General features: G+C 45.9%; 1 protein-coding gene across 2 annotated transcripts in view; it reads right to left on the reverse strand.

The window, feature by feature from the left end:
- Positions 1-19,570, reverse strand: part of AKAP12 (A-kinase anchoring protein 12) — a 103,458-nt gene that overhangs the window by 17,292 nt on the left and 66,596 nt on the right. Inside the window, exon 1 of one of the 2 annotated variants that reach the window (XM_075267507.1) lies at positions 3,571-3,817. The exons of the other annotated variant lie outside the window; for it this stretch is intronic. Within the exon in view, the coding sequence (XP_075123608.1) occupies positions 3,571-3,595 (25 nt within the window). The 5' untranslated portion in view covers positions 3,596-3,817. Of the gene's footprint in view, positions 1-3,570; positions 3,818-19,570 lie in introns of those variants that run through there. 2 annotated transcript variants of the gene reach the window in all.

Below are 19,570 nucleotides of genomic sequence, written 5' to 3' on the forward strand. Positions count from 1 at the left end.
CAAGTGTTAAGGCGCAGTTCTTGAACTACACAGGAAACAAGATTAGGCCCAGACCCCTTACAATGCGCAAATATCTGACTTTTCATTACAATGTGACAAGAATGACCAAACTATTTGCATTTCTGTCCCAAACCAAGTGTCTGGCTCTGCTGTCTGTTTGCATTTCGGCTTAGACAAACAGCTTCAAAAGAAAGAAATCTTATTAACAGCCACCAAAGGTTGGAATAGCAATGGGAGACTTCCTCTCCTGCAAATGATTTCCTTCTTAATAAAGAAATGTCGCTGGATTCATACGCCTTCTAGACCTCCAGTGGCTAAACATCAAGAACATTTTTGTCATACAAGGGAACATTGATGAGCGCTAAGCATGATGTATGTATTCGAGAATTTCGTCAAGAAGATTTATCAATAAGTTCATTCAGAATTATCCGAGATGGGATTTCTCTGGTGGAACACACCTACAACAGAGACACAATAGGTTCTGCCCCATGTGATGAATGAACAAGGCTCCTATTTCACTAATGCTGCTACAACAGGAACTGACATTCTCCAAGTTGGGGAGGTTCACTTAATTATTTATTGTCAATGCTAAGCAGAGTTTCACCTTTGGGCAGCAATTACAGCATTAACCATGTAATGCAGGAATTGTATGTATGGAAGGATTACTAAGCAATCTCCATGGGTTGTGCCCTATACAGGTTGAAACTCTATAGTCTAAGATTGTTCCTTGGACCAAACCCATCAGACTTTCCCACACAATATGCTGTATATTTGACAAAAAAAAAAAAAAACACTCAGTTTTAGATAGTCATTATAGCTATTACCATATGAAGATGGTTATGTGAAGGTACTGGGCTAGAAAAGGCAGGAAGTGACTATCAAGTGTGGCTCAGCACTGCTGCTTCAACCAGGGTGTGGCAGAGGCCGTGCAGGGAATGTCTGTCCATAGACATACAAGACAATATCTTATCATAGACCGCTCCTTCTACACAGGTTGGGGAATACTAGTTCCCAACTATGATCCTGTATAGATAGGGCAGTAATCAGCCAACAGAGGCAAATACTGGATTCGCGCAGCCCTCAGGTTATCTGCTGCCTGCAAAATGTAGACTATATGGGAAGGAGTATTCATATTAAAGGAGTTTTCCATCCACAACAGCATTTTTCTACTGATGACCTATCCACATAATAGGCCATCATTATCTTATGGGGTTCAGACACCCAGCACCCAAAGTGTGCCCGAAGCAGTCTTGCTCCTTTAGAGAGTTGCAGATCACAGCACCATGACTATAGAGAGGTTGAGGCTGAAGCTCTACATCTATTACCTGAATAGGAGCAGAGCGGCTTCTGGCCCCCTCAACAGTAATGCCTAGAGGCTGCTGGATCTGCTGATCGGGGCAGGGTCCATGTGTCTGAACCCAGTCAGACCCTGATGCCTTATCCTTCTAGTAGGCCATCGGTATAAAATATGCTATTGGAATCAGAAATCCCTTTAAAAATCATACTGTACAGTTTACATCAAGAAGTGTAAAGGCCCTTTAAATGATGGACTTCTTATGGAACAGATATTGGCCAGTACAAAAGGAACCCCAAGAGACGCTATGATTCCCCATGAGACAAACGATATAAAATGGGTTTGACCAACGCTGGTTTCTCCTTTCAGTTAGTTTTAATATGTGTGAAAATACCTATGTACCAACCCCTGTAGCACTAGTGAAGCATCATATTTAATATTCACTTTCCTATTGCTTGGGGTGGCTACCAAAAGATATACAAAATGCCCCACAAATCGTTTACGTGGTAATGAAACGTAGATTCTAAAATGGTCTTTATAGCTAAAAGGATACTAGACAGAAATAACTAAAGTTTAATAAAGGATTGAATAGGAGTATTTTGGAGTTACAAAGTCTTTTGGGGAAGATGCAAGGGGGAGGGGGTATGAGATTTGGGTGGAGGGACATGCCTGATCAGTTACAAGAACACATCAGTTACAAGAACACATGCTCTGTGCAGCACATTTCCAGTCGCTCTAGATTGGTCACATTCTCTGCAAATTGTACAGAATATTCGTGATCCCAAACTCTAAAACTTTCACTAATTCCCTTCCTTGACGTCTTTACTGAATGACTGGGATTCCCTCCATGTTCCAGGCTAGGAAGTAGTACAAGCTCAGTATGAAGTAACTTCTGTTCCTGTGCCCAGGCAACACCAAAGCCATCTCCACCACATGAGTCCAATTCCCCAATAATAAATGGGATTACACTATCCCAGTACAGACATTTCCACAGTATGGGAACTGGGACCCCTCCCTGCGCCTCTGCCAGGAATGAGGATCTTAGCTGTATAGGACAATGACGTGCAAGGAAATGCACGGTATGCCATTTCTGCAGGCAGATGGGAACCAGATAATAAATATGCACTCATCTTTCCAGTGGAAAAAGTGAAATGTATGTAAAGACAACCACCTAATAACTATTTTATTACAGTAAAAACAGAGTACACAAAGTCTTAGTAACACAATCTTGTGACATGGGATAGAGGCTTCTTAGGGAAATCAGCCATGGTAATAATGAAGACCTGATCACTATCTGTTACAGTCCCCAAGGCATGGCCTGTGGGCATGAATGGGTTAAATAGGATGGTTCCCCCGGGGGAATTGCAGTAGGATCACTTACAAATTAATTTCATTGTCAGTCAGTGGCAGCTGACTAATATCAGTAAGAAGACACCAAACCCTGAGCGTTAACCTCATAACTTCCAGTTATTTACTGGGTAAATGTGATCCGCACTGTAACACATTGGGTTTACCATGGTTGGACTCTGGCACACTACAAGAGTCTCAGCAAACTCCTTTCCATGGATGGATGGGATAGCCAACTATTACATTGTAGCTTTCTCAGTAAATGAATGACATGTTAGTTGTAGAATATAACAGTAGTAATAATATGTATGCATTAACCATAAGCAATGCAGCATCCCAGATCACTTATTAACCATTCAGCTCCAAATAAGCTTCATATTCCTTATACTAGTCACTGCATGTATGTATGGGCAGCACATGTGATCGAACATTGTAGGATATTCATTGATCAGATGCTTCAGTCATGCATGTGGTGCCAGGATATTCAGCATATTAGTAGCTCTACCCCATAGCCATCCCTAGACTGCATGCTGCTATGTGCTAATGGAGTGGAGACACACCTTTCCTAAAACTACAATAACTGAAGCCTATAGAAGTCATAAGAAAAAAAAATTTGCTGTAAAAATATTGAATAAAGTAACTCTAGTAAACTCATATGCATCTAATATTATAAGAGTGAACGTTCTCTATATATACCAGATCTGTTCCTATAACCAATAGTCAGCTATACTCGCTTTGCTTCCCAGCAGAAAAAGTTTAGAAAACTTTTACATTTCCTGGAAACTCCCCATCGGAATACAGGGGCTATTTGTCATATGGAATAGTAAAGGCTATACATAGTATTCATCACACCAGTCCTATAAAGATCACTTCTGCCCCATATATGGCAACGTAAAATACATAGGATCCATTTAAGAAAAGTGTCTTACCAGTTAATGTAATTGTTCCAAGCATAATGTGCCCTCTGTGATCCTAATCCTTATCCCACAGCAGCTCTGCAGGAATAGTAGTATCCCAGTGTACTAGAGCAGACAGCAGATGTCGTGTGAAGCTTGCTTAAAGCACAATCCAGAGGAAAGTGTATAACATCCCAGTGTTGTTCCTGTGCTGTTCCTGGAGGGATGTGTGAAATGAGAGTAAAGCTTCCTTCACACCCCTTTAACAACTTTGCTGCCTGAGTGCACCACAACACTCCCCCTTCCTCCAACCCCACCCTACCTTATTGTCTTCCAGCCCCCAGACCCCATGGAGAGAACTTTAAATTGTTCAGACCCAAGGTGGCTTAACAATGACTCACCCTGATCCTTGTATCCAGTACATGACTGCAGGAATTAGCATTTGCAGACCAAAAAGACCCCCCTTTATCTTTTGAACTTTCTTTACATACCATATGATGAATCTTCTTTTCATTGCAAAGCAGTAGGATTTACCATTTGTAAACTGAACTTGTCTTTTATACTTTTCTGCTTTTATTCAGCTCAGACTTTCAGAAGCAGAGGAGAAAAGGTTTTCCCTCCCCCACTGTCTATAGAAAGTCCTTTATGCTAAATGGGATAGCAAATGCACAAATGCCTTGTTTAGTTGGTGATAAAGTATTTATGTGAATATCAAGTTATTTCAGCACCACATGGAGGGTTTAAAGGGGCTCTATCAGCAAAATCATGCTGATAGAGCCCCACATATGCGTGAATAGCCTTTAAAAAGGCTATTCAGGCACCGCTAAAGTTATATTAAACTACCTCCCCCCATTTTAAAATAAAACCCTATAACAGAATGTGATAAACTTACCGAAAGTGCACGGTGGGCGGGCATTCAGAGTGCGCCGTCTTCTTCATTCACGCCTCCTCTTCCTCCGATGTCCTCGGGTCTCGTGCTCGTCCGGCGCTCGCGAAATTACATTGCTTAAAAAAATGGCCTGGGCGCATGTGCAGTAGCATGCTGCTTCTACTACGGCTACTGTGCATGCGCCCCCACGCCATTTTTTTTTAAGCAATGTCAGTTCGCAAGTGCCGGAGGAGGACGGGACCCGAGGACATCAGCGGAAGAGGAGGCGCGGATGAAGAAGACGGCGCACCCTGAATGCCCGCCCAGCGTGCACGTTCGGTAAGTTTATCACATTCTGTTTTAGGGTTTTATTTTAAAACGAGGAGGGGTAGTTTAATATAACTTTACCGGTGCCTGAATAGCCTTTTTAAAGGCATATGTGGGGCTCTATCAGCATGATTTTGCCTATAGAGCCCCTTTAAGGCTTCAACTTTCAAGATGGAAACTAATTTATATATAAAAAGTGATAAAGGGGTTTTGTTACAGGATATGCCTGATAAACATTGGAGAGATGCAGGTCCCGCCTCTCTAAAATGACCCCCTACAATATAGCCCAATGTCCTTCAGAAATCTGCTCTCCGTTTGGGGATTCTGCCCCGAATTGGCTTGGAAAATGCAAGCAGGACTTTTCTCTCCATACTTTTCGGGCAGAAACCCGGCGGACCCTGTTATAGTCTGTGGGGTCCACAGTTTGCAGATTAGGTTTCCATTTCTGAAAAGCGGACCCGAGGAACAGAAAGCCAAATGCTAGTGTGAACCTAGCGTCAGTAGCTGGGCACAGAGGCTGAGGGGGGGGGGTCATCACTTTAGAGATTATTACATCTCCCAGAGACCCTCATGATATGTCATAAATGTCTTTCGTGGGAAAACCCCTTTAATTCTATTTTATTCACATTTTCTATATATAGATGTAGGTCATTACAGAATAACAATGTTTAGGCTGCATGCACACGGAGTTACGTTGGGCGTTACGAGCGCTCCCATTGAAGTGAATGGGAAGTGTTTGGGAGCCATCCACAGCGCTCGCGTGTACGGCTGTGAATGAGTATTTTTACAAGCCCGACGTAACTCCGTGTGCATACAGCCTTATATTATCTCACTCTCTCCCTATACACATCACAAAAAATCTCAAACACAACCTTTAAGCTAAGGCCCCATGGGATGATCTGCAGCGCTAAAGCGGGAACGCATCACGGTTCTTCCCACAGCATTTTAAAAGAAAAGTTTTCCTCCATAGATTTTCTGTTAGCATTATATCTATGGGGAAGACGCCGGCGTTTCCTTAGATATAATTGACATGCTGCCATTTTCAAAACCGCGCCGGTTTTGGAAAACTCAGTGTGTCCACGCTGTGGTTTTTCCTGCACAGTGGGCATGAGATTTGCAAGATTTTTCCCATGGCGTTTCCATCGCGGGCAAATGGCTGTGTTTCCGGCCCGGGGGTCCCCAGCCTTACACTAGGGCATGCTATTTGTATACATAGACTTATATTGCTGGTCACAGACATGACTTGAAAGTTTAACTTGTAATGCATTCATTTGAATCTCTGTTCTTTATATGTTGAGTCTCCAAGGAGGTTCTCGTATCTGTGCAGAGAGTAGATAAGCTGTTAAATTGCCTATTGTGACCAGAGGATTCTGTGTCTTATCTCTTATCAAAAAAGAAATCTCCTATAGAAGACAGGAAGATATTTGGTTCAGTGACCAGAGTCAGAACTGCAGGATTTTTAGGAATTTTTAAAAATCTAGATAATAAAATAGAAAAGAAAACAAAAACTAACAATTATTTAAATATGTTTAACGTAGACTTTTATTAAAAAATAGGTCATTTTTTGGTGACACATTCCCTTTAAGCTAGAGTTGAACTAAAGTCCAGACAATTGACCTGACCTCTTCCTAAAACAGGAAGAAACAGAAGCTAAAGAGGTCAAAACAGGATGGCTGAACCTTCTGTACCATGAATATCTGGTTACAATGAATGAATATACTATACAAAGATAGATAGATAGATAGATAGATAGATAGATAGATAGATAGATAGATAGATAGATAGATAGATCGGAGATAGATAGATAGATAGATAGATAGATAGATAGATAGATAGATAGATAGATACAGTCCTATGAAAAAGTTTGGGCACCCCTATTAATCTTAATCATTTTTAGTTCTAAATATTTTGGTGTTTGCAGCAGCCATTTCAGTTTGATATATCTAATAACTGATGGACACAGTAATATTTCAGGATTGAAATGAGGTTTATTGTACTAACAGAAAATGTGCAATATGCATTAAACCAAAATTTGACCGGTGCAAAAGTATGGGCACCTCAACAGAAAAGTGACATTAATATTTAGTAGATCCTCCTTTTGCAAAGATAACAGCCTCTAGTCGCTTCCTGTAGCTTTTAATCAGTTCCTGGATCCTGGATGAAGGTATTTTGGACAAACAATTCAAGTTCAGTTAAGTTAGATGGTCGCCGAGCATGGACAGCCCGCTTCAAATCATCCCACAGATGTTCAATGATATTCAGGTCTGGGGACTGGGATGGCCATTCCAGAACATTGTAATTGTTCCTCTGCATGAATGCCTGAGTTGATTTGGAGCAGTGTTTTGGATCATTGTCTTGCTGAAATATCCATCCCCGGCGTAACTTCAACTTCGTCACTGATTCTTGAACATTATTCTCAAGAATCTGCTGATACTGAGTGGAATCCATGCGACCCTCAACTTTAACAAGATTCCCGGTGCCGGCATTGGCCACACAGCCCCAAAGCATGATGGAACCCCCACCAAATTTTACAGTGGGTAGCAAGTGTTTTTCTTGGAATGCTGTTTCTTTTTGGACGCCATGCATAACGCCTTTTTTTATAACCAAACAACTCAATCTTTGTTTCCAAAATGAAGTTGGCTTCTCCAAATGTGCTTTTGCATACCTCAGGCAACTCTATTTGTGGCGTACGTGCAGAAACGGCTTCTTTCTCATCACTCTCACATACAGCTTCTCCTTGTGCAAAGTGCGCTGTATTGTTGACCAATGCACAGTGACACCATCTGCAGCAAGATGATGCTGCAGCTCTTTGGAAGTGTCTGTGGATTGTCCTTGACTGTTCTCACCATTCTTCTTCTCTGCCTTTCTGATATTTTTCTTGGCCTGCCACTTCTGGGCTTAACAAGAACTGTCCCTGTGGTCTTCCATTTCCTTACTATGTTCCTCACAGTGGAAACTGACAGGTTAAATCTCTGAGACAACTTTTTGTATCCTTCCCCTGAACAACTATGTTGAACAATCTTTGTTTTCAGATCATTTGAGAGTGGGCTGTCCATGTTCGGCGACCATCAAACTTAACTGAACTTGAATTGTTTTGTAGAAAGAAATGGTCCAAAATACCTTCATCCAGGATCCAGGAACTGATTAAAAGCTACAGGAAGCGACTAGAGGCTGTTATCTTTGCAAAAGGAGGATGTACTAAATATTAATGTCACTTTTCTGTTGAGGTGCCCATATTTTTGCACCGGTCAAATTTTGGTTTAATGCATATTGCGCATTTTCTGTTAGTACAATAAACCTCATTTCAATCCTGAAATATTACTGTGTCCATCAGTTATTAGATATATCAAACTGAAATGGCTGTTGCAAACACCAAAATATTTAGAACTAAAAATGATTAAGATTAATAGGGGTGCCCAAACTTTTTCATAGGACTGTAGATAGATAGATAGATAGATAGATAGATAGATAGATAGATAGATAGATTCCTCTACAAAGGTTAAGATACTAATAATTCTTCTGATGGGAACCATTCACATGTTCTTGTATGCAACATTGTAGTAACTTCATAGATTGTAAGCTCTTGTGAGCAGGTCCCTCAGTCCCATTGTGTGACATGACTATTTCTTTGTAATGTATCTTTTTTGTTTGTAACTGAACACTACAAATTCGTACCTCCCAACCGTCCCGGATTCCGTGGGACATTCACGGATTTGGTGTCCTGTCCCGTGGTCCTGGTCGGCGGGAGGTATGTCCCGGTTTCAACTCATCATGCCCTCCGGCTCCTGCATGTATAGGCGCGATGTAATGACTTCACATCGCGCCTACAACTATGTGAGTGAGAGAGACTGCTGAGAGAGCGGAGGGGGAGCGTTGAAAGGGTGAGTATAAGTGTTTTTTTGTGTTAAACATTGAGGGGAACATAATGTAGGGGCAGATGAAGCGGGGGGACAGTATGACCCTGGGGCAGATGAATGGGGAGAGAACGGCATGACATTGGGGGAGAACGGCATGACACTGTAGCAGATGAAGGGCGGGGGGAGAACAGCATGAAACTGGGGGCAGAGATGCGGGGACATGAAACTATGGGCAGATGGAAGGGTGACATGAAACTGGGGACAGATATGGAGGGGGGACATGAAACTGCAGGCTGAGAAGGGGGGACATGAAACTATGGACAGATATGGAGGGGGACTTGTAGGAGGATTATACTGTGTGGGGGCACATGAAAAATGAATGAGAATGGGCGGAGTCAACATAAAAGTGGGTGGGGCTAAATTTGCTACGGCCGCATATTTTGTCCCTCTTTCTGCTTTTCAAAAGTTGGGAGGTATGTACAAATTGTACAGTGCTGCGGAATATGTTGGCGCTATATAACTAAAATGTATTATTATTACTACTATTATTATTATTACATCACCTCCATATTCATGAATAGAGCCGGGCATGAGGATTAGAACGTAATCTATTTCCTTCATTTTAAATACTTTGGATAAAATGTATGGGATTTGAAGGGTTAAGAAAAGTGACGTTCACCAAAAGGTATGAAGTGCAGAAATATCCGGTTCATGTCTCATATTATACACAAAACAATCATCAACTTTAGCTCAACTTTCTCCATCCGGTCCCCTTTCTCTTTCTTTATGAGCATGTTGAGTACTGTGATTCAGACCCAATGTAGCAAAATTTGATCATCCTACAATTATTTCCTGCTATTCTTTCCCAAACAACTTCCTAGAAAAACTGTCAAATGCAAACACACAATCCTGCTGCTCCGCAGGTCAGAGGAAGATGGTTTCCTTTTTCTTTTTAGAGCTATATTGTATGTTTTGTGTTGCGACATCACTGCCTGATATCTAATGTTCTTATGAGTTCACACCTTTTATAATCCTTGTGCTGTGAAGGCAATGCGTGCAATATCCTTCTATTATAATGTTATCTTTTTACGTTTTTATATCACTGTTTTATACAGCACCATCACCGGACACAATATAATATGCTTATGTGTTTATCATGCTTGTATTGTCACACCACCTCGTGCATTTTCCGTGTATTCTGAGTATATTATCCATATAATGTGACATTACTTTGATTCATAGCCATTAGAGATGAGCGAGTAGTACTCGATCGAGTAGGTATTCAATCGAATACTATGGTATTCAAAATACTCGTACTCGATCGAGTACCACTCGCTGTTCAAATGTAAAAGTTCGATGCAGAACCAGCATTGATTGGCCGAATCCTATACAGTCGGCCAATCAACGCTGGTTCTTCTCCTACCTTTAGAAGTCTTCTCCGTGCAGCTTCCCCGCAGCGTCTTCCGGCTCTGAATTCACTCTGCCAGGCATCGGGCCTGGGCAGAGCTGACTGCACATGCCCGCTTGTAGTGTGGGCATGCACAGTTGGCTCTGCCCAGGCCCGATGCCTGGCAGAGTGAATTCAGAGCCGGAAGATGCCGCGGGGACGCTGCACGGAGAAGACTTCTCGGAGGATCCAGCCCGACCCTCACTTGTGGACTTGGTAAGTATAATTTGATCGAGTGTTGCCTACCCCTGAAACGAGCATTTTCCCCCCATAGACTATAATAGGGTTCGATATTCGATTCGAGTAGTCGAATATTGAGGGGCTACTCGAAACGAATATCGAACCTTGAACATTTTACTGTTCACTCATCTCTAATAGCCATTACATGCAAAACCACTTTTTTCTATCCTTGTTTTACCCTATGACTGGGCACATCACTCCTGGGGCATTATTCTATTATGTCTATCCTCATACTTCCCTTTGGGCATTAAGATAAGATAATCCTTTGATAGTTCCACCTTGTGTACAGCAGCATGGATAATACAGATACATATAATAACAGCAATATATTACAGAAGGAGACACACATAAGCTCAGAATAGCAGATAGGAGGAGAAAATACCAGGAGTCATAGCAGCTAAAGAAAAAGAAGACTTCAGGATTAGAGATGAGCGAACACTAAAATGTTCGAGGTTCGAAATTCGATTCGAACAGCCGCTCAATGTTCGTGTGTTCGAACGGGTTTCGAACCCCATTATAGTCTATGGGGAACAGATACTCGTTAAGGGGGAAACCCAAATCCGTGTCTGGAGGGTCACCAAGTCCACTATGACACCCCAGGAAATGATGCCAACACCTCTGGAATGACACTGGGACAGCAGGGGAAGTATGTCTGGGGGCATCTAACACACCAAAGACCCTCTATTACCCCAACATCACAGCCTAACAACTACACACTTTCCACATTCAAAAAAACCTCTATCAAAGTGGGAAAATACCTGGAAACCTTCTTTACTCCCCAAATGGATGGACACAAACCCCAATTTAAGCTCAACAAACAGTAACAACCACCCCTTTAAATCACGTTCCCCATGACAACCACAAATGGAATAGGCAATGGGAATTCCAAAAGCCCTCACCCTTAACTGTCATTTTGAGTGTGTGTGTGTGTGTGTGATGTGGTAAGACCTTCCAAAATTCACTTTTCTAGCCCTTAACATGAGCCCTTCCAAACAAAGTTACAGGACCTTAAGCTGAGCTACCAGCAGAGATTGAGGCCCTTGGCATGAGTAGAGCCTTGCACCAGCAGTGTTTTTGGCACTTAGGGTGAGTTGAGCCTTGTACCAGCGTGTGTCCCTTAACATCAGGTGGGCCCTAAGTTCTGCGCTTTGCACAAAAGTTCCACATTAACTAGGCTGAATGGTACAAAGATTAGTAGGCCCGAGAACCAGGAACAGGTCTTGCAATGGCTGTCGGATAACGCTTAAAGCACATTGTCCACCAGCCAGTCAGCCTCTACCTCCTCTTACCCAACAGTCTTGTCCTCCTTCCACCCAAAATTCCCAATCTTCCCAGAACAATAACCCCAACTGTCCCTGCTCCCCAGAGCTGTTCTCCCTTCCTTTGACTGTACCGCAACCTGCCCCTCCATTTCGCGATTCCACGGACCTAACAGACGAGTATCTGTGTCCAGATGCTCAAACACTAGAGTCTCCTCCATCTCCGGTCGATTTGGTGGCGGATGACCAGCAACCCACCCTCTTCGACGACGATGAGACGCAGTTGCTGTCAGGGCAGCCAGTTGACATGCGCATTGTGCAGGAGGAGGAGGCGAGACAGGAGTTGGAAGAGGAGGTGGTGGACGACGAGGACACCGACCCCACCTGGACAAGGCGGATGTCAAGCTGGGAAAGTAGTGTGGATGTTGAGGCAGGTGCAGCACCAAAAAGGGTAGCTAGAGGCAGAGACATGTCCAGAGGCAGAGGTCAGCTGCTTTGCCGAAGCCAGGCCAGACCCGGAATGTCCGAAGATGTTCCCTTTTGTACCCAGCCCAGAAAAACTCCCCCATCGAGGGCACGTTTCTTGAAGGTGTAGAGTTTTTTCAAGGAATGTGCCGAGGACAGATATAGTGTCGTCTACACAATTTGCCTCTCGAAATTGAGTAGGGGCCCTGAGAAGAGCAACCTGTCCACCACTTCAATGCACCGTCATTTGGAATCCAAGCAATGGAATCACTGGCAGGCAGCAACGGCAGAACAAACGTCGCCCGCCGTTCATGCCACTGCCTCTGCTCACAGTGCTGGCTATGCACTCCAGAGGACGAGCCAGGACATCACTTTATCTGCCTCCGCCACTTTGTTGACTTCTCCCTCATCCTCCCCTGTTTCTGTCTTATCTCCTTCTCCTGCACCATCAAAGGCACCATCAGGCGCTTCTTTACAACAACCCACCATCTCTCAGACATTGGAGCACCGGCAGAAATACACCGCTAACCACCCACCCACGCAAGCCTAGAACGCCAACATCGCTAAACTGCTGGCCCAGGAGAGGTTGGCGTTCCGGCTTGTTGAAACTCCCGCCTTCCCGGACCTGATGGCAACTGTGGCACCTCACTATGCCGTCCCTAGCCGTCTCAACTTCTCCCGGTGTGGCGTCCCCGCCTTGCACCAGCACGTGTCACTCAACATCAGGTGGGCCCTTAGTTCCGCGCTTTGCTGCAAGGTCCACTTGACCACCGACACTTGGACAAGCGCCTGTGGTCAGGGATGCTGCTTATCTTTAAGGACAGGCAGGGTGAATGTGGTGGAGTCTGGTCCCGGGGTGCAAACTGAGGTACCCTATCTCCTCTCCCAGGCCAAAATTCATGGCAGGAGTAGACTGAAACCCTACGACGCTGCAACCTCCACCACAGCTACTAGCGGCAAACGCTAAAACACTGGTGTGGGGAGACGTCAGCAGGCGGTGCTGAAGCTCATCAGCTTGGGGGACAGACAGCACAGTGCCTCCGAGGTCAGGGATGCCATCCTGGCTGAGATGGCATTTTTTTTTCCCTGCTACACCTGGGGCCTGGCATTTTTACGCCTGTGATAATGGCTGGAACCTGGTAGCGGCTCTGGAGCTTGCCAGCCTCCAACACGTTCCATGTTTGGCCCACGTCTAACCTAGTGGTGCAAAGTTTTTTGAAAACATACCCAAATGTACCGAAGCTACTGTTGAAAATGTGGCGCTTATGCGCCCACTTTTGCAAGTGCACAGGAGTCGCTGCTAGCCTAAAAACACTCTAGCAAGGCCTACATCTGTCCAAACACAGGCTGTTGTCCGTCATTCACACACGCTGAAACCCTACAATACCATATCTTGAGCAGGGTGTGTGAGCTGCACAGACCTTTGATGGAGTTCCATCTACAAAACCCAAGGGTTCCTCAAAGTCAGCTCCCAAAGTTTCTGCACCATGAGTTTCCAGGGGTGGCAGAGTTATGGCTAGGGGCAGAGGCATGGATAGGGATGATGTCTAGGGGCAAAAGCAGTGTGGATGTGGAGGCAAGCTAAGCAGGAAAAACTGGGGGTACAAGCTAAGGCATGGACTGGGGTGATGTTTAGGGGCAAAAGCAGTGTGGATGTGGAGGCAAGCTAAGCAGGAAAAACTGGGGGTACAAGCTAAGGCATGGACTAGGGTGATGTCTAGGGGCAAAAGCAGTGTGGATGTGGAGGCAAGCTAAGCAGGAAAAACTGGGGGTACAAGCTAAGGCATGGACTAGGGTGATGTCTAGGGGCAAAAGCAGTGTGGATGTGGAGGCAAGCTAAGCAGGAAAAACTGGGGGTACAAGCTAAGGCATGGACTGGGGTGATGTCTAGGGGCAAAAGCAGTGTGGATGTGGAGGCAAGCAAAGCAGGAAAAACTGGGGGTACAAGCTAAGGCATGGACTGGGGTGATGTCTAGGGGCAAAAGCAGTGTGGATGTGGAGGCAAGCTAAGCAGGAAAAACTGGGGGTACAAGCTAAGGCATGGACTGGGGTGATGTCTAGGGGCAAAAGCAGTGTGGATGTGGAGGCAAGCAAAGCAGGGAAAAATGGTGGCTAGAGGCAAAGGGATGTCCATAGGCAGCAAGGGCAAAGATGCAAAACTCTCCCCTGTTTCAAGAATTTTCCTGACTTGTCTCCCCACAAAACATTCCTGGGAGGAGGGCTGAAACACCACCCTCCTCCTCCTCCGCTGTTAGATTGACCCCAGCTACGAGCTGAAAACGCTGCAACACTGGTGTGGGGAGACGTCAGCAGGCTGGGCTGAAGCTCATCAGCTTGGGAGACGGACAGCACACTGCCTCTGAGGTCAGGGATGCCATCCTGGATGAGATGGCAATTTGTTTATCCCCGCTGCCCCTGGGGCCAGGCTTTTTTGTCTTGTTGGAGGGCTCTGGAGCTTGCCAGCCTCCAACACGTTCCATGCCTGGCCCACGTGTTCAATGTAGTGGTGCAATGATTTTTAAAAACATACCCCAAATTAGCTGAGCTAAGGGTGAAAGTGCGGCACTTGGACACCCACTTTCCCAAGTCTACAGTACCTGGAGCTAGCCGCAATACACTCCAGCAAGGCCTACATCTGCCTGAAGCACCTACTGTTGTGCGAGGTCACCACACGCTCTAACCCTAGATACCGTATGTTCAGCAGGGTGTGTGAGCAGCAGAGACCTTTGATGGAGTACCAGCTACAAAACCCAAGGGTTCCTCAGAGTCAGCTCCCTCACTTTCTGCACCATGAGTTTCCATGGGTGGCAGACTTATGGCTAGAGGCACAGGCATGGATAGGGGTGATGTGTAGGGGCAAAAGCAGTGTGGATGTGGAGGCAAGCTAAGCAGCAAAAACTGGGGGTACAAGCAGCCGGTGGCATCATCACTGACAAGCACAGCTGTCTGTCAGCTGACAGGCTGACTTTCACCAAAATGAACAGACAATGGATAGACTCATCATATACATGTCAGTTACATGACAAATTTAGTGCAATTTGCAAGTCCAAGATGGGTTGGAGATCTGCAGAGAGGAATCTCACCACCTCTTGCGGGTGCCATCATTTGGAAGGCAAGCCCTGGGCTCAGTGGGTGAGAGCAAGCGCAGGATAATCGTCGTTTGGCCTGGCGGCCACTGCCTCTCCCACTGTTGACAGGGCTGGCGCTGCAGTCCAGACCAGCAGCCAGGACACCTCCACATCTGCCTCTGACACTTTGGGGAGTTCACCCTCATCCTCACCTTTTCCTGCCATTTCTCCTTTTGCCCGCGCCATCATGCGCCTCTTCCCAGCAACTCCCCATCTCCCAAGCCTTTCATTTCATGCTAAAGTACAGCGCAACCCACCCACATGCCCAAGGCTTCAACGGCCTCATCTCAAGAAATCTGGCCCAGGAGATGTTGGAATCCCGGCTGGGGGACACTCTGCCCTTTTTGGGCAGAGTGTCTACTGCGCCACCGCACTGTGCCGTCCACACCAGCACTTTCCCCCAAACATGAGGCGGTCCCTAAATTCAGCGCTTAGCCCTAAAGTTCCACGTGACCAGTTACGAATGGACAAGTGCATGCGGATAGGGACGCTACCTTTCAATTTTGGCACAGTGGTTGAATGTAGTTGAGGCGTGGACCGGGTCGCAAAATGTGGTGGCCTGACTTGTCTCCCCACACAACATTCCTGGGAGGAGGGCTGAAACACCACCCTCCTCCGCTGTTAAATTGACCCCAGCTACGAGCTGGAAACGCTGCAACACTGGTGTGGGGAGACGTCAGCGGGCCGTGCTGAAGCTCATCAGCTTGGGGGCCAGACAGCACACTGCCTACAAAGTGAGTCATGCCATCCTCGATGAGACGGCAATGTGGTTTTTGCCACTGCACCTGTGCCCAGGCATGTTGTCATGTGTGATAATGGCCGTAACCTGGGATCGGCTCTGTAGCTTGGCAGCCTGCAACATATTCCATGCCTGGGCCACGTTTTTAACTCATTGCTGCTAATCATTTTAAAAAGGTACCCCAATGCTCCTGAGCTACTGGTGAAAGTGTGGCGCTTGTGCGGATAGTTTTTAAAGTCTATAGTTGTCGCTGCTAGCCTCTATGCACTCCTACAACGCCTGTACCTGCTGGAACAACGGCTGTTGTGCGACGTCTCCACACTGCTGGCACTAAACATATCATGTGTTGAGCAGAGTGTGTGAGCAGCACAGACCTTTGATGTAGTTCCAACTCCAAAACCCTCGGGTTCGTCAAAGTCAAATCCCTCAGTTGCTCAACCATGAGTGGCCATGGGTGGCAAACTTATGTGAAATCCCATCCCATCCATTGCACTGGACACGAAACATTAGCATGCGCTCAGCACAACTTCGGATATGGCAGCTGCGTTAAGCAGGGTGCAGGGTACAACACAGACCAGGCCCGAGCACCAGGAACAGGTGTTAGAAATACTGCAGCATCCGCCATTTCCTTCCAATTTTGGGGTTTTGGACCCGCCACCGACTTGTCTGGACCTAAGTGGGGATCATGAGACACAGTTGCCATCAGGGCAAGCTGTGGTCATGTGCGGTTTGCAGTAAGGGGCCAGTGCGCAATTGGAAGAGGAGTTGGTGGATGACGAGGCCACCGACCCCACATGGACAGGGGTGATGTCTAGGGGCTAAAGCAGTGTAGATGTGGAGGGAAGCTAATTCAACAAAAAAAACAGGGTAGAAGCAAAGGCATAAACTGGGGTGATGTTTAGGGGCTAAAGCAGTGTAGATGTGAAGGGAAGCTAATTCAACAAAAAAAACAGGGTAGAAGCAAAGGCATAAACTGGGGTGATGTTTAGGGGTGAAAGCAGTGTAGATGTGGAGGGAAGCTAAGCAGCAAAAACAGTGGGTAGAAGCAAAGGCATGCAAAACTCTACCCTGTTGGAAGACTTATTCCTAGGTCTGGAACACGTTAATGGCCCCCCCTGGACAAATTACTGCCACTCAGGGGCCTAGTGTCACCAGGAGGGACAAGTATAGGCGCATGTTGTGGGAATACTTGGCCGACACCAGCTCTGTCCTCTCCGATCCCTCTGTGCTCTACAGCCTACACTTATTTTCTCATCTTTTTTTCTGCACTGCACATCTCTTGCCTGCTTCCTTTGGGATCTTACAAGTGGTGGTCCACTTCCACAGATGGTAACTTCACTAGACAGTGTAACGGGAGTAGCTGAGGGATCGCTGTCTTAACCACTTTTTGGCACAAAATTAACTTCCAAAGCCAAATATGTTGCAAGTATATGATGCAAGGACACCTACACACCTATCTCTGACACATTGGGGAGTTCACCCTCATGCGCCCTTTTGGCCTGCACCATCATGCGCCTCTTCCCAGCCACTCCACATTTCCCAAGCTTTTCATTGCAGGCAGAAGTACAACACAACCCACCCCCATGCCCAAGCCTTTAACAGCCTCATCGATAAACTGCTGGCCCTGGAGATGTTGGTGTTTGTTTATGCTTCTGGAGACCCAGGCCTTCCGTCAGCAGTTGGCAGCTGGGGCACCTCCCTATGCTGGGCCTAGCCGTTACTACTTCTCTTGGTGTGCTGTCCCTGCCTTGCGCCTGCATGTGTCCCATAACATCAGTCGGGCCCAGAGCTCTGCGCTTTGCTGCAAGGTCCACTTGACCACCAACACATGGACAAGCGCCTGTGGTCAGGGATGCTGCAGTGCTTATCTTTAATGACAGGCAGGGTGAATGTGGTGGAGTCTGGTCCCCGGGTGCAAACTGGGGTGGCCTATCTCCTTTCCCAGGCCAAAATTCATGGCAGGAGTAGACTGAAACCCTACGATGCTGCAACCTCCACCCCAGCTACTAGCGGCAAACACTGTAACACTGGCGTGGGGAGATGTCAGCAGGCCGTGCTGAAACTGATCAGCTTGGGGGACAGACAGCACAGTGCCTCCGAGGTCAGGGATGCCATCCTGGCTGAGATGGCTTTTTTTTTTCCCTGCTACACCTGGGGCCTGGCATTTTTGCGCCTGTGATAATGGCTGGAACCTGGTAGCAGATCTGGAGCTTGCCAGACTCAAACACGGTCCACGCATGGCCCACGTTTTCCAACTTGTTGGTGCCATGTTTCTTTGAAACCTACACCATTGTGCCTGATATACAGGTCAAAGTGGGGCCATTTTCGTAAGTGAGAACTAGCCTCTGCTAGGCAGAAAACATTCAGAGCACACTCCTCTCATCTTCGCACCGTTGGCTGGCGGAGGAAGACGAGGGGGTTGGAGTGGCATCTGATGTCCCTGTCCCACACGAGGCTAGAGGGTGCACTTCAGTGCATCCCATTGCTTCACCACAAATGATGTGAAGGGGAGTGGAAAATGGAGGAAATGGAGAGTGACCCTTACAGTTGGGGCCAGCAAAGGCATGCCAAGTAACACACTGGCACACATGGCTGACTTCATCTTGGGTTGCTTTTCAACACATATTTCACATCATGAAGAACAAATAATACTGGATTTTTACAAGCCTCGAACCCCGGTCTAGGTCTAATGTCTGTTCCTTTCTTATATTAGGGGAGAGGGAAAAAAAATTACTTCAGTGATACGTTTAGCGTACATAGACTGACTATTAATGTGTATCCCACTTAGTGTTGTTAGGGTTACACACCGTCACAACCTGGCTAAAGCTTCTATAGCTGTTAATAAAGTCAACATAACTTTACGGTATCCAAAAAGACAGCTGGTACCGACAGAGAGCAAGACAAATGTCAACCAAAGCTGTGAGCTCTGAACACCCACAGTGACTTTGGCGTCATCATCATTATAAGGGAGCGGGTGGTAATAAATAACTTGGCAGTGCCTAAAACCCAAAAAGCTTATACAACTATATTTACATTAAGATACACAAATGACACTTTTCAGTAGCATGTCATGAGACAAGCTGATAAGCTCTTCCTTTGTGCAGTGCTATTTGAAAGTTAAACGCTGCCTTTATTTTGATTCTGGAGAAGGTGCAGACATTAGATTTAGAACATGTTGTCTTCATTGTCCAAATCCTCTATATAGGTAACGTGTTTTTCGGGCCGAGCTGTCTGGGAACGAGCTGGTGCAGCACTGACAACCTGGGTGAATATGGCAAGAGCCTGAGATGTAGGGTGAATGAATCCCCAAATTATTTGTGGAATTCCCAGTGAGACAATGGCACTATCTACCAGTAGCAAAAATTTTGGGTGCACGTAACCCCAATATATTCTTTGAATTACCAGTCAGAAACTGGCACTATATGGCAGTAGCAAGAAATGAGGGTATTTGTAACCCCAATATATTCTTTGAATTCCCAGTCAGACAATGGCACTGTATAGCAGTAGCAAAAATTGTGGGTGCACGTAACCCCCATATATTCTTTGAATTCCCAGTCAGACAATGGCACTATATACCAGTAGCAAAAATTGTGGGTGCACATAACCCCAATATATTCTTTGAATTCCCAGTGAGACAATGGCACTATATACCAGTAGCAAAAATTGTGGGTGCACGTAACCCCAATATATTCTTTGAATTCCC

Source organism: Leptodactylus fuscus, chromosome 3 (assembly GCF_031893055.1).
Source record: "Leptodactylus fuscus isolate aLepFus1 chromosome 3, aLepFus1.hap2, whole genome shotgun sequence".
Taxonomy (NCBI): domain Eukaryota; kingdom Metazoa; phylum Chordata; class Amphibia; order Anura; family Leptodactylidae; genus Leptodactylus; species Leptodactylus fuscus.